The sequence below is a fragment of the Bufo bufo genome, unplaced genomic scaffold (assembly GCF_905171765.1).
Source record: "Bufo bufo unplaced genomic scaffold, aBufBuf1.1, whole genome shotgun sequence".
Taxonomy (NCBI): Eukaryota; Metazoa; Chordata; class Amphibia; order Anura; family Bufonidae; genus Bufo; species Bufo bufo.
The window spans coordinates 76997-94442 of NW_024401156.1; the positions used below are offsets into that span (position 1 = coordinate 76997).

A 17446-nucleotide genomic window follows, 5' to 3' on the forward strand; every position below is an offset into this window, starting at 1 on the left:
CACGCTCCATGTTCTGCCACACCTGACACCTCCTCCTGACACACGCTCCATGTTCTGCCACACCTGACACCTCCTCCTGACACACGCTCCATGTTCTGCCACACCTGACACCTCCTCCTGACACACGCTCCATGTCCTGCCACACCTGACACCTCCTCCTGACACACGCTGCATGTTCTGCCACACCTGACACCTCCTCCTGACACACGCTGCATGTTCTGCCACACCTGACACCTCCTCCTGACACACGCTGCATGTTCTGCCACACCTGACACCTCCTCCTGACACACGCTCCATGTCCTGCCACACCTGACACCTCCTCCTGACACACGCTGCATGTTCTGCCACACCTGACACCTCCTCCTGACACACGCTGCATGTTCTGCCACACCTGACACCTCCTCCTGACACACGCTGCATGTTCTGCCACACCTGACACCTCCTTCCAATACACACCCCACACCTGACACCTCCTTCCAATACACACCGCACACCTGACACCTCCTTCCAATACACACCCCACACCTGACACCTCCTTCCAATACACACCCCACACCTGACACCTCCTCCTGACACACACTCCATGTCCTGCCACACCTGACACCTCCTTCCAATACACACTGCACACCTGACACCTCCTTCCAATACACACCCCATACCTGACACCTCCTTCCGATACACACCCCACACCTGACACCTCCTTCCAATACACACCCCACACCTGACACCTCCTCCTGACACACGCTGCATGTTCTGCCACACCTGACACCTCCTCCTGACACACGCTGCATGTTCTGCCACACCTGACACCTCCTCCTGACACACGCTGCATGTTCTGCCACACCTGACACCTCCTCCTGACACACGCTCCATGTCCTGCCACACCTGACACCTCCTTCCAATACACACCCCACACCTGACACCTCCTCCTGACACACGCTCCATGTCCTGCCACACCTGACACCTCCTTCCAATACACACCCCACACCTGACACCTCCTTCCAATACACACCGCACACCTGACACCTCCTTCCAATACACACCCCACACCTGACACCTCCTTCCAATACACACCCCACACCTGACACCTCCTTCCAATACACACCGCACACCTGACACCTCCTTCCAATACACACCGCACACCTGACACCTCCTTCCAATACACACCGCACACCTGACACCTCCTTCCAATACACACCCCACACCTGACACCTCCTTCCAATACACACCCCACACCTGACACCTCCTTCCACTACACACCCCACACCTGACACCTCCTCCTGACACACACTCCATGTCCTGCCACACCTGACACCTCCTTCCAATACACACTGCACACCTGACACCTCCTTCCAATACACACTGCACACCTGACACCTCCTTCCAATACACACCCCACACCTGACACCTCCTTCCAATACACACCCCACACCTGACACCTCCTTCCAATACACACCCCACACCTGACACCTCCTCCTGACACACACTCCATGTCCTGCCACACCTGACACCTCCTTCCAATACACACTGCACACCTGACACCTCCTTCCAATACACACTGCACACCTGACACCTCCTTCCAATACACACTGCACACCTGACACCTCCTTCCAATACACACATCACACCTGACACCTCCTTCCGATACACACCCCACACCTGACACCTCCTTCCACTACACACCGCACACTTGAAACCTCCTTCCGATACACACCGCACACCTGACACCTCCTTCCAATACACACCGCACCTGACACCTCCTTCCACTTCACACCGCACACCTGACACCTCCTTCCAATACACACCGCACACCTGACACCTCCTTCCAATACACACCGCACACCTGACACCTCCTTCCAATACACACCCCACACCTGACACCTCCTTCCGATACACACCGCACACCTGACACCTCCTTCCAATACACACCGCACACCTGACACCTCCTTCCAATACACACCGCACACCTGACACCTCCTTCCAATACACACCGCACCTGACACCTCCTTCCGATACACACCCCACACCTGACACCTCCTTCCGATACACACCGCACACCTGACACCACCTTCCAATACACACCCCACACCTGACACCTCCTTCCAATACACACCCCACACCTGACACCTCCTTCCACTACACACCGCACACCTGAAACCTCCTTCCAATACACACTGCACACCTGACACCTCCTTCCAATACACACCCCACACCTGACACCTCCTTCCAATACACACCCCACACCTGACACCTCCTTCCACTACACACCGCACACCTGACACCTCCTTCCAATACACACCACACACCTGACACCTCCTTCCGATACACACCGCACACCTGACACCTCCTTCCAATACACACCGCACACCTGACACCTCCTTCCAATACACACCCCACACCTGACACCTCCTTCCAATACACACTGCACACCTGACACCTCCTTCCAATACACACTGCACACCTGACACCTCCTTCCAATACACACTGCACACCTGACACCTCCTTCCAATACACACCCCATACCTGATACCTCCTTCCGATACACACCCCACACCTGACACCTCCTTCCAATACACACCCCACACCTGACACCTCCTTCCACTACACACCCCACACCTGACACCTCCTCCTGACACACGCTGCATGTTCTGCCACACCTGACACCTCCTCCTGACACACGCTGCATGTTCTGCCACACCTGACACCTCCTCCTGACACACGCTCCATGTCCTGCCACACCTGACACCTCCTTCCAATACACACCCCACACCTGACACCTCCTTCCAATACACACCCCACACCTGACACCTCCTTCCAATACACACCGCACACCTGACACCTCCTTCCAATACACACCCCATACCTGACACCTCCTTCCAATACACACCGCACACCTGACACCTCCTTCCAATACACACCCCACACCTGACACCTCCTTCCAATACACACCCCACACCTGACACCTCCTTCCAATACACACCCCACACCTGACACCTCCTTCCAATACACACCCCACACCTGACACCTCCTCCTGACACACACTCCATGTCCTGCCACACCTGACACCTCCTTCCAATACACACTGCACACCTGACACCTCCTTCCAATACACACCGCACACCTGACACCTCCTTCCAATACACACCCCACACCTGACACCTCCTTCCAATACACACCCCACACCTGACACCTCCTTCCAATACACACCCCACACCTGACACCTCCTCCTGACACACACTCCATGTCCTGCCACACCTGACACCTCCTTCCAATACACACTGCACACCTGACACCTCCTTCCAATACACACTGCACACCTGACACCTCCTTCCAATACACACTGCACACCTGACACCTCCTTCCAATACACACATCACACCTGACACCTCCTTCCGATACACACCCCACACCTGACACCTCCTTCCACTACACACCGCACACTTGAAACCTCCTTCCGATACACACCGCACACCTGACACCTCCTTCCAATACACACCGCACCTGACACCTCCTTCCGATACACACCCCACACCTGACACCTCCTTCCGATACACACCGCACACCTGACACCACCTTCCAATACACACCCCACACCTGACACCTCCTTCCAATACACACCCCACACCTGACACCTCCTTCCACTACACACCGCACACCTGACACCTCCTTCCAATACACACTGCACACCTGACACCTCCTTCCAATACACACCGCACACCTGACACCTCCTTCCAATACACACCTGACACCTCCTTCCGATACACACCCCACACCTGACACCTCCTTCCACTACACACCGCACACTTGAAACCTCCTTCCGATACACACCGCACACCTGACACCTCCTTCCAATACACACCGCACCTGACACCTCCTTCCGATACACACCGCACACCTGACACCTCCTTCCAATACACAACTCACACCTGACACCTCCTTCCGATACACACCTGACACCTCCTTCCGATACACACCGCACACCTGACACCTCCTTCCAATACACAACTCACACCTGACACCTCCTTCCGATACACACCTGACACCTCCTTCCAATACACAACTCACACCTGACACCTCCTTCCGATACACACCTGACACCTCCTTCCAATACACACCCCACACCTGATACCTCCTTCCAATACACACCCCACACCTGACACCTCCTTCCAATACACACCGCACAGCTGACACCTCCTTCCAATACACACCGCACAGCTGACACCTCCTTCCAATACACACCCCATACCTGACACCTCCTTCCAATACACACCGCACACCTGACACCTCCTTCCGATACACACCGCACACCTGACACCTCCTTCCAATACACACCGCACACCTGACACCTCCTTCCAATACACACCGCACACCTGACACCTCCTTCCACTACACACCGCACAGCTGACACCTCCTTCCAATACACACCCCACACCTGACACCTCCTTCCAATACACACCGCACAGCTGACACCTCCTTCCACTTCACACCGCACACCTGACACCTCCTTCCAATACACACCCCACACCTGACACCTCCTTCCAATACACACCGCACACCTGACACCTCCTTCCAATACACACCCCACACCTGACACCTCCTTCCAATACACACCCCACACCTGACACCTCCTCCTGACACACACTCCATGTCCTGCCACACCTGACACCTCCTTCCAATACACACTGCACACCTGACACCTCCTTCCAATACACACCGCACACCTGACACCTCCTTCCAATACACACCCCACACCTGACACCTCCTTCCAATACACACCCCACACCTGACACCTCCTTCCAATACACACCCCACACCTGACACCTCCTCCTGACACACACTCCATGTCCTGCCACACCTGACACCTCCTTCCAATACACACCGCACACCTGACACCTCCTTCCAATACACACTGCACACCTGACACCTCCTTCCAATACACACTGCACACCTGACACCTCCTTCCAATACACACATCACACCTGACACCTCCTTCCGATACACACCCCACACCTGACACCTCCTTCCACTACACACCGCACACTTGAAACCTCCTTCCGATACACACCGCACACCTGACACCTCCTTCCAATACACACCGCACCTGACACCTCCTTCCGATACACACCCCACACCTGACACCTCCTTCCGATACACACCGCACACCTGACACCTCCTTCCAATACACACCCCACACCTGACACCTCCTTCCAATACACACCCCACACCTGACACCTCCTTCCACTACACACCGCACACCTGACACCTCCTTCCAATACACACCGCACACCTGACACCTCCTTCCAATACACACCGCACACCTGACACCTCCTTCCAATACACACCTGACACCTCCTTCCGATACACACCCCACACCTGACACCTCCTTCCACTACACACCGCACACTTGAAACCTCCTTCCGATACACACCGCACACCTGACACCTCCTTCCAATACACACCGCACCTGACACCTCCTTCCGATACACACCGCACACCTGACACCTCCTTCCAATACACAACTCACACCTGACACCTCCTTCCGATACACACCTGACACCTCCTTCCGATACACACCGCACACCTGACACCTCCTTCCAATACACAACTCACACCTGACACCTCCTTCCGATACACACCTGACACCTCCTTCCAATACACAACTCACACCTGACACCTCCTTCCGATACACACCTGACACCTCCTTCCAATACACACCCCACACCTGACACCTCCTTCCAATACACACCCCACACCTGACACCTCCTTCCAATACACACCGCACAGCTGACACCTCCTTCCAATACACACCGCACAGCTGACACCTCCTTCCAATACACACCGCACACCTGACACCTCCTTCCGATACACACCGCACACCTGACACCTCCTTCCAATACACACCGCACACCTGACACCTCCTTCCAATACACACCGCACACCTGACACCTCCTTCCACTACACACCGCACACCTGACACCTCCTTCCAATACACACCCCACACCTGACACCTCCTTCCAATACACACCGCACAGCTGACACCTCCTTCCACTTCACACCGCACACCTGACACCTCCTTCCAATACACACCCCACACCTGACACCTCCTTCCAATACACACCGCACACCTGACACCTCCTTCCAATACACACCCCACACCTGACACCTCCTTCCAATACACACCCCACACCTGACACCTCCTCCTGACACACACTCCATGTCCTGCCACACCTGACACCTCCTTCCAATACACACTGCACACCTGACACCTCCTTCCAATACACACCGCACACCTGACACCTCCTTCCAATACACACCCCACACCTGACACCTCCTTCCAATACACACCCCACACCTGACACCTCCTTCCAATACACACCCCACACCTGACACCTCCTCCTGACACACACTCCATGTCCTGCCACACCTGACACCTCCTTCCAATACACACTGCACACCTGACACCTCCTTCCAATACACACTGCACACCTGACACCTCCTTCCAATACACACTGCACACCTGACACCTCCTTCCAATACACACATCACACCTGACACCTCCTTCCGATACACACCCCACACCTGACACCTCCTTCCACTACACACCGCACACTTGAAACCTCCTTCCGATACACACCGCACACCTGACACCTCCTTCCAATACACACCGCACCTGACACCTCCTTCCGATACACACCCCACACCTGACACCTCCTTCCGATACACACCGCACACCTGACACCACCTTCCAATACACACCCCACACCTGACACCTCCTTCCAATACACACCCCACACCTGACACCTCCTTCCACTACACACCGCACACCTGAAACCTCCTTCCAATACACACTGCACACCTGACACCTCCTTCCAATACACACCGCACACCTGACACCTCCTCCTGACACACACCGCACACCTGACACCTCCTTCCAATACACACCTGACACCTCCTTCCGATACACACCCCACACCTGACACCTCCTTCCACTACACACCGCACACTTGAAACCTCCTTCCGATACACACCGCACACCTGACACCTCCTTCCAATACACACCGCACAGCTGACACCTCCTTCCACTTCACACCGCACACCTGACACCTCCTTCCAATACACACTGCACACCTGACACCTCCTTCCAATACACACTGCACACCTGACACCTCCTTCCAATACACACTGCACACCTGACACCTCCTTCCAATACACACATCACACCTGACACCTCCTTCCGATACACACCCCACACCTGACACCTCCTTCCACTACACACCGCACACTTGAAACCTCCTTCCGATACACACCGCACACCTGACACCTCCTTCCAATACACACCGCACCTGACACCTCCTTCCGATACACACCCCACACCTGACACCTCCTTCCGATACACACCGCACACCTGACACCACCTTCCAATACACACCCCACACCTGACACCTCCTTCCAATACACACCCCACACCTGACACCTCCTTCCACTACACACCGCACACCTGAAACCTCCTTCCAATACACACTGCACACCTGACACCTCCTTCCAATACACACCGCACACCTGACACCTCCTTCCAATACACACCTGACACCTCCTTCCGATACACACCCCACACCTGACACCTCCTTCCACTACACACCGCACACTTGAAACCTCCTTCCGATACACACCGCACACCTGACACCTCCTTCCAATACACACCGCACCTGACACCTCCTTCCGATACACACCGCACACCTGACACCTCCTTCCAATACACAACTCACACCTGACACCTCCTTCCGATACACACCTGACACCTCCTTCCGATACACACCGCACACCTGACACCTCCTTCCAATACACAACTCACACCTGACACCTCCTTCCGATACACACCTGACACCTCCTTCCAATACACAACTCACACCTGACACCTCCTTCCGATACACACCTGACACCTCCTTCCAATACACACCCCACACCTGACACCTCCTTCCAATACACACCCCACACCTGACACCTCCTTCCAATACACACCGCACAGCTGACACCTCCTTCCAATACACACCGCACAGCTGACACCTCCTTCCAATACACACCGCACACCTGACACCTCCTTCCGATACACACCGCACACCTGACACCTCCTTCCAATACACACCGCACACCTGACACCTCCTTCCAATACACACCGCACACCTGACACCTCCTTCCACTACACACCGCACAGCTGACACCTCCTTCCAATACACACCCCACACCTGACACCTCCTTCCAATACACACCGCACAGCTGACACCTCCTTCCACTTCACACCGCACACCTGACACCTCCTTCCAATACACACCCCACACCTGACACCTCCTTCCAATACACACCGCACACCTGACACCTCCTTCCAATACACACCCCACACCTGACACCTCCTTCCAATACACACCCCACACCTGACACCTCCTCCTGACACACACTCCATGTCCTGCCACACCTGACACCTCCTTCCAATACACACTGCACACCTGACACCTCCTTCCAATACACACCGCACACCTGACACCTCCTTCCAATACACACCCCACACCTGACACCTCCTTCCAATACACACCCCACACCTGACACCTCCTTCCAATACACACCCCACACCTGACACCTCCTCCTGACACACACTCCATGTCCTGCCACACCTGACACCTCCTTCCAATACACACTGCACACCTGACACCTCCTTCCAATACACACTGCACACCTGACACCTCCTTCCAATACACACTGCACACCTGACACCTCCTTCCAATACACACATCACACCTGACACCTCCTTCCGATACACACCCCACACCTGACACCTCCTTCCACTACACACCGCACACTTGAAACCTCCTTCCGATACACACCGCACACCTGACACCTCCTTCCAATACACACCGCACCTGACACCTCCTTCCGATACACACCCCACACCTGACACCTCCTTCCGATACACACCGCACACCTGACACCACCTTCCAATACACACCCCACACCTGACACCTCCTTCCAATACACACCCCACACCTGACACCTCCTTCCACTACACACCGCACACCTGAAACCTCCTTCCAATACACACTGCACACCTGACACCTCCTTCCAATACACACCGCACACCTGACACCTCCTTCCAATACACACTGCACACCTGACACCTCCTCCTGACACACACCGCACACCTGACACCTCCTTCCAATACACACCTGACACCTCCTTCCGATACACACCCCACACCTGACACCTCCTTCCACTACACACCGCACACTTGAAACCTCCTTCCGATACACACCGCACACCTGACACCTCCTTCCAATACACACCGCACCTGACACCTCCTTCCGATACACACCGCACACCTGACACCTCCTTCCAATACACAACTCACACCTGACACCTCCTTCCGATACACACCGCACACCTGACACCTCCTTCCAATACACAACTCACACCTGACACCTCCTTCCGATACACACCTGACACCTCCTTCCAATACACAACTCACACCTGACACCTCCTTCCGATACACACCTGACACCTCCTTCCAATACACACCCCACACCTGATACCTCCTTCCAATACACACCCCACACCTGACACCTCCTTCCAATACACACCGCACAGCTGACACCTCCTTCCAATACACACCGCACAGCTGACACCTCCTTCCAATACACACCGCACACCTGACACCACCTTCCGATACACACCGCACACCTGACACCTCCTTCCAATACACACTGCACACCTGACACCTCCTTCCAATACACACCGCACACCTGACACCTCCTTCCACTACACACCGCACAGCTGACACCTCCTTCCAATACACACCCCACACCTGACACCTCCTTCCAATACACACCGCACAGCTGACACCTCCTTCCACTTCACACCGCACACCTGACACCTCCTTCCAATACACACCGCACAGCTGACACCTCCTTCCAATACACACCGCACACCTGACACCTCCTTCCAATACACACCGCACACCTGACACCTCCTTCCAATACACACCGCACAGCTGACACCTCCTTCCACTTCACACCGCACACCTGACACCTCCTTCCAATACACACCCCACACCTGACACCTCCTTCCGATACACACCGCACACCTGACACCACCTTCCGATACACACCGCACACCTGACACCACCTTCCAATACACACCGCACAGCTGACACCTCCTTCCAATACACACCGCACAGCTGACACCTCCTTCCACTTCACACCGCACACCTGACACCTCCTTCCGATACACACCGCACAGCTGACACCTCCTTCCAATACACACCGCACACCTGACACCTCCTTCCAATACACACCGCACAGCTGACACCTCCTTCCACTTCACACCGCACACCTGACACCTCCTTCCAATACACACCCCACACCTGACACCACCTTCCGATACACACCCCACACCTGACACCACCTTCCACTACACACTGCACACCTGACACCTCCTTCCGATACACACCCCACACCTCCTTCCGATACACACCTGACACCAGCTGGACATCCTGAAATACACGCTCCATGTCTGACCACACATTGACCACCTGATACCAGTTGCATTTTCTACAACACCACTTCCACCTCCACATCTGACACTGTTGACAGCTTTGTCACAGGTTAATCATGTGAAATATTCTGTTGAGGGTCTTTACTTACTTCTTTGGCTCTTAAACATTCATTCTGAGTCGCCTGTAATCGGGCCTGGATATGTTCACAGTCCTGTTCTCTCTCCTCCAAAGCTAAGGATAGAACCACAAAGTAAACAAAACCAAGGGGTCAGTGCAGCAGTGGAAGAAGAACAAGGCAGGCAGCAAAATGGCAAAGCACCAAAACAGTACCAGGTCACAGTAGAAGACCTACTACATACCCGAACCAGAAGACAGACAGAAGACCAGCACCATAGATAGAGATAAGACTCCACCACAACACAAAAATGTGGGAAGGAACCCCTGTCCTCAATACCACAGACACAAAAACAAAACAACTCCCACCTTGTGACAGTACACCCTGTAACACCACTGAGCCGGGACCCAACCACCACTAAGTGAGTGTCTACCCACCACAAGGGTCATGACCACTGCGAGAGTACACCCCACCGCCAGAGTCAGGACTCAATCTCCACTGAGAGAGCACACCCTCCACCACAACAGAGTCAGGACATACCAGCCACATAGACACAGCTCCGTGGCCTCTCGCCTCTCTATCTCTGCTATCATACAAGGATAGTAGTACTCCCCTATGTGGCATGTCTCCACCTTATTCATGGAATAGACTGATGAATTTCAGACTATTTGGAGACCACAAATGAAGGCACAAATGCTGCTGCTCCACATGATGCCACAGCCCACAACTGGGCTTATTACTTTCCTTCCTGATTTCCAGCCCTCATCACTGCACTGGGGATTTCTGAAGATAAACCACTGGGGCAGAGCAGTGATGGCGGCTGCTGTCAGTTCTGTGTAGTGTGTGAGGAGATTGCCTCTGAAGAATGTCCACACTGTATTTCACCATCATATTATCTACTGGAGACATGCAAATGGCATAGTATATGGAGCAGGACATTTGAGGCTGCTGTACAAGGAGAAGATGGAGGTCACCTCCACCCACTGTACCCCCTCCAGCCAATTTTCCAGTATAAGGAGAAGCTGGAGGTCACTCACTGCTCTCATCCACCTCCACCCATTGTACACTCCCCAGTAGATCCTCCAGTAGAAGGAGAAGCTGGAGGTCACTCACCACTCTAAGCCACTGTACACTCTCCAGCAGATCCTCCAGTAGAAGGAGAAGCTGGAGGTCACACCACTTTCATCCACCTCCACCCACTGTACACTCTCCAGCAGATCCTCCAGTAGGAGAAGCTGGAGGTCACACTGCTCTCAGCCACCTCCACCCACTGTACACTCTCCAGCAGATCCTACAGTAGGAGAAGCTGGAGGTCACTCACCACTCTCAGACATTGTACACTCTCCAGTAGATCCTTCAGTAGAAGGAGAAGCTGGAGGTCACTCACCGCTCTCAGCCACTGTACACTCTCCAGCAGATCCTCCAGTAGAAGGAGAAGCTGGAGGTCACTCACCGCTCTCAGCCACCTCCACCCACTGTACACTCTCCAGCAGATTCTACAGTAGGAGAAGCTGGAGGTCACTCACCACTCTCAGCCACCTCCACCCACTGTACACTTTCCAGCAGATCCTACAGTAGAAGGAGAAGCTGGAGGTCACACTGCTCTCAGCCACCTCCACCCACTGTACACTCTCCAGCAGATCCTACAGTAGGAGAAGCTGGAGGTCACTCACCACTCTCAGCCACCTCCACCCACTGTACACTTTCCAGCAGATCCTACAGTAGAAGGAGAAGCTGAAGGTCACTCACCGCTCTCAGACATTGTACACTCTCCAGTAGATCCTTCAGTAGAAGGAGAAGCTGGAGGTCACTCACCGCTCTCAGCCACTGTACACTCTCCAGCAGATCCTCCAGTAGAAGGAGAAGCTGGAGGTCACTCACCGCTCTCAGCCACCTCCACCCACTGTACACTCTCCAGCAGATCCTACAGTAGGAGAAGCTGGAGGTCACTCACCACTCTCAGCCACCTCCACCCACTGTACACTTTCCAGCAGATCCTCCAGTAGAAGGAGAAGCTGGAGGTCACTCACCGCTCTCAGCCACTGTACACTCTCCAGCAGATCCTCCAGTAGAAGGAGAAGCTGGAGGTCACTCACCGCTCTCAGCCACTGTACACTCTCCAGCAGATCCTCCAGTAGAAGGAGAAGCTGGAGGTCACTCACCGCTCTCAGCCACCTCCACCTGGTTCACACCCTCCAGCAGATCCTCCAGTATAATAAGCTGGAGATTACTCACCGCTCTCAGCCACCTCCAGCCGCTGTACACTCTCCAGCAGATCTTGATTAAGGATCTTGGGCAGAAACTCCTTCATCTGCATCACTTCCGTGGTCAGACGCTCTAAGTCCCGCCTTCTGATTAATAAAAACTCTGACTCCAAGGGTCCAGACATCACTAACATCAGCCAAACAAACCTGTGAGGATAATTATAGGCAGGATAATACCTGAATTACATCAAGATATGCAGACTATTAGAATACATAGCTCAGCTCATGATAGAGGTCAATGTATCACACATGATAGGCTTAGATACATAGCTCAGCTAATGACAAAGTACAGAGTATCACACAACATGCTTACCCACACGGGTCAGCTCATGATGGAGACGTAGTCCTGTGTAGCTCAGTGTAGGGTATTCCATATTTTTGGCTTTTATACACCAGCTAGGCAGACCGGAGATGATGGGAGTAAGGGGTTTCCATTATCAGTTCTGAATAGGGCAAAACCCCAAGGGCTTTGGATGTGTGTGGAGGAAAGGTTTCATTACAGGAAGGGTTATACCTGGGAACAATCCAGGGCTTTGGCTATATGTGAAAGTATGATTTTATGTTGTGGATTCTCTAAGCTGCATATAGGCCAACATAGGCTAGACTGAGGTGCACAGTCTATGGAATCGCCTGGTCTGCCCCCTCAAACCTTGCAAGGGGGGGGGGGGGGTCAACTTACTGAAAGAGGATTCCCATCTTTCAGTCCCCAGATCTGTCGCTGCTTGGTGCTGGCCATGCTGACAGGCATGGTTTGGAATGAAGACAAGTGTTGTCACAAACAGATCAATCTGAATGTTACAGGTCAGAGGATAACCCAGGAACACAGTAAGGTGATAGCCAGAAGTCAGAACCAGGAGTAGAACAACAGGTACCAGGCAAACATGGCAAAGGACCAGGCAGTAGTGTAGCCAGGAAAAAGGCCACAGCCAGGATCAGAGCCAGTAGTTGAAATGCTTATAGCCATATACAAACTGGATTCCAAAAAAGTTGGGACACTAAACAAATTGTGAATAAAAACTGAATGCAATGATGTGGAGATGGCAAATGTCAATATTTTATTTGTAATAGAACGTAGATGACAGATCAAACGTTTAATCTGAGTAAATGTATTATTTTAAAGGAAAACTACGTTGATTCCAATTTTCCCGGTGTCAACAAATCCCAAAAAAGTTGGGACAAGTAGCAATAAGAGGCTGGAAAAAGTAAATTTGAGCATAACGAAGAGCTGGAAGACCAATTAACACTAATTAGGTCAATTGGCAACATGATTGGGAATAAAAAGAGCTTCTCAGAGTGGCAGTGTCTCTCAGAAGCCAAGATGGGTAGAGGATCACCAATTCCCACAATGTTGCGCAGAAAGATAGTGGAGCAATATCAGAAAGGTGTTACCCAGCGAAAAAGTGCAAAGACTTTGCATCTATCATCATCAACTGTGCATAACATCATCCGAAGATTCAGAGAATCTGGAACAATCTCTGTGCGTAAGGGTCAAGGCAGTAAAACCATACTGGATGCCCGTGATCTCCGGGCCCTTAAACGACCCTGCACCACGAACAGGAATGCTACTGTAAAGGAAATCACAGAATGGGCTCAGGAATACTTCCAGAAACCATTGTCAGTGAACACAATCCACCGTGCCATCCACCGTTGCCAGCTGAAACTCTACAGTGCAAAGAAGAAGCCATTTCTAAGCAAGATCCACAAGCTCAGGCGTTTTCACTGGGCCAGGGATCATTTAAAATGGAGTGTGGCAAAATGGAAGACTGTTCTGTGGTCAGACGAGTCACGATTCAAAGTTCTTTTTGGAAATCTGGGACGCCATGTCATCCAGACCAAAGAGGACAAGGACAACCCAAGTTGTTATCAACGCTCAGTTCAGAAGCCTGCATCTCTGATGGTATGGGGTTGCATGAGTGCGTGTGGCATGGGCAGCTTGCATGTCTGGAAAGGCACCATTAATGCAGAAAAATGTATTCAGGTTCTAGAACAACATCTGCTCCCATCCAGACGTCATCTCTTTCAGGGAAGACCCTGCATTTCTCAACAAGATAATGCCAGACCACATTCTGCATCAATCACAGCATCATGGCTGCGTAGGAGAAGGATCCGGGCACTGAAATGGCCGGTCTGCAGTCCAGATCTTTCACCTATAGAGAACATTTGGCGCATCATAAAGAGGAAGGTGCAACAAAGAAGGCCCAAGACGATTGAACAGTTAGAGGCCTGTATTAGACAAGAATGGGAGAGCATTCCTATTTCTAAACTTGAGAAACTGGTCTCCTCGGTCCACAGACGTCTGTTGAGTGTTGTAAGAAGAAGGGGAGATGCCACACAGTGGGGAAAATGGCCTTGTCCCAACTTTTTGGGGATTTGTTGACACCATGAAATTCTGATTCAACATATTTTTCCCTTAAAATTGTACATTTTCTCAGTTTAAACTTTTGTTCCGTGATTTATGTTCTATTCTAAATAAAATATTAGAAGTTGGCACCTCCACATCATTGCATTCAGTTTTTATCACGATTTGTATAGTGTCCCAACTTTTTTGGAATCCGGTTTGTACATGGACAAGAGCAAGACTCTCAATCACCAAGCAGTATTGCATATAAAGGCCCCTTTAAGGGATCGGCATAATCCTCTGGTGCCAATAGCCTTGGAAACCTGACAATGAGATATAGAAACAGAAATCTGGAGAGAAGTTGCCAGAAGTGTCTTGGTTACTCAGTATCTGGAAGGGCCCAATGAAACATGGTGCAAACTTATAGGACAGAACTCTAAATTGGTTGTTCTTTCTGGAAAGCTAGACTCGATCCTCTGGAACAGTTTTGGGACCTGGTGTCAGTGTCTATAAGCCATACGGCTAATGGTTTCCCGTTTAAGGTCAAATATAAAATATAACATTTATTAAGTATTCTTTAAAATGAACGGGAAGATAGAAAAGAAAAGGTATCTAAAATTAAAGTGCTCTAGTGCTTGGTGACAGTGTACACTTCTTTTGTTAATGGTTACTGCTTTTATTTGCAGTCTTTCCCATAGTGTGTCTCAGTCCTGAGGAGTAGATCCTATTATGTTTCCCTCCTCCGGTCTAATAGGATTGTGACGAGATGTGAACTCTCTGTCAGCCCTGCACCGGGGTGAATGGAGTACGTATAACTCTATCCCTAAGTTCCTCATTAAGGACTGAGTATAACTGTTCAAATCGGTTAGCCCAGTGTCTGCAGCGCACCAGGGGCCGATCACCATGCACTCTACACTAATCTAAAACCTAAACTTGCAGCTCCCCCGACATGTTTCACCACGGATGTGGCGTCTTCAGGGGCAATGGAGCTACTATCAACAAGACCGCCCTGCAAATCGGCCTTTATATATCGTCTGGGTGGTTCTTTCCCTTCCCTTATTGCCAATGAATTGCCGGCGATCGATTGATAGTCACTTGATTTGGCCAATTAGAATCTATTTGATTGCCTGTCAGTCACGGATTCGCCAGTATTTGTGACGAGTATATACCTAGGTGTGGACTTGTAATTTTTGTTCCGCCTACCTTTTCGGGTTCCGATGCGTGTCCAGCTGGGATGATTTCTCCGTACCGATGCTAAGTCTAGGCGCATGCGCTCAACTCTCCACATCGCTTCCTTCCAGATACTAAGTCTGGGCGCATGCGCTCCAATCTTCATATCGCTTCCTCACGATTTCTCCCTACTGCGCATGCCCACACACTTAGTTAATAAGTCTCTAGAAATACACGATCAAAGTATCAATGCGCATGCGTCCACACTCAGAAATCCTTGACATCTATTTCTACTTTCGGCTTCTTCTTTCAATTACAAGTCGGGACGCATGCGTCTATACTCTAATAGTATTTGGTGAGTGGTTCCTTCTGCGCATATTCAGCCACTTAGGCTCGCAATTGTCAAAACTCTCCCAAATCCATACTCAGATATACTTTGTATCCCCTTTCTTAGAGATTTCCAGTACATACTTCCCATCTCATATATTCCCCTTCCGATCCCCTCAACCCATAATTATCTCCACATATATTTGATGGATTTAGAGATTTATTATACTTGTTCTCCCTTTTATTCTCATATGGAGTTAAAATAACTCCAAAATATGGATGGAGACTCATACAGGTTTACCTGAATATGGGAGAGGGGGAAAAAAGAAGGAGGAAGAGAAAAGGGGAAGGGGGGGGATAATGAGATGTTTTGTGTTCCATAAGGAGTTCAAAGAACATCCTCTTCTGGATGAATATTATTGCTGCTATTTCTATTATATTTTATATTCTACAGGAGAAATTCGCCCACTCTATTTAAAGAGACATACTCCTATACAACTTTATAGAGTATAACCACATATGGTCCCAGTCCTAACTCAGACCTATTTGATATATATTTTTTATTTTATAAGTTGCCTATATATATTTTATATTTTATAATTTTCTATATATCGGTTATTTAATTACTGGAAATCCTATGTGTGACACCAACCTAGATGATAATTGGCCTTACTTCCTTTCTAAAATTCTTC

The 17446-nt window shown here is 51.4% G+C and overlaps 1 protein-coding gene across 1 annotated transcript in view; it reads right to left on the minus strand.

Moving 5' to 3' along the window:
- LOC120984668 (heat shock factor 2-binding protein-like) overlaps window positions 1–13044 on the minus strand; it is a 68522-nt gene extending 55478 nt beyond the window's left edge. The window contains exons 1-2 of the mRNA XM_040413422.1: window positions 12891–13044; window positions 10689–10771 (exon numbers count right to left, since the gene is read on the minus strand). Coding sequence (XP_040269356.1) covers window positions 10689–10771; window positions 12891–13044 — 237 coding nt within the window. The remainder of the gene's footprint in view (window positions 1–10688; window positions 10772–12890) is intronic.
- Between the last annotated feature and the right edge of the window lie 4402 nt (window positions 13045–17446).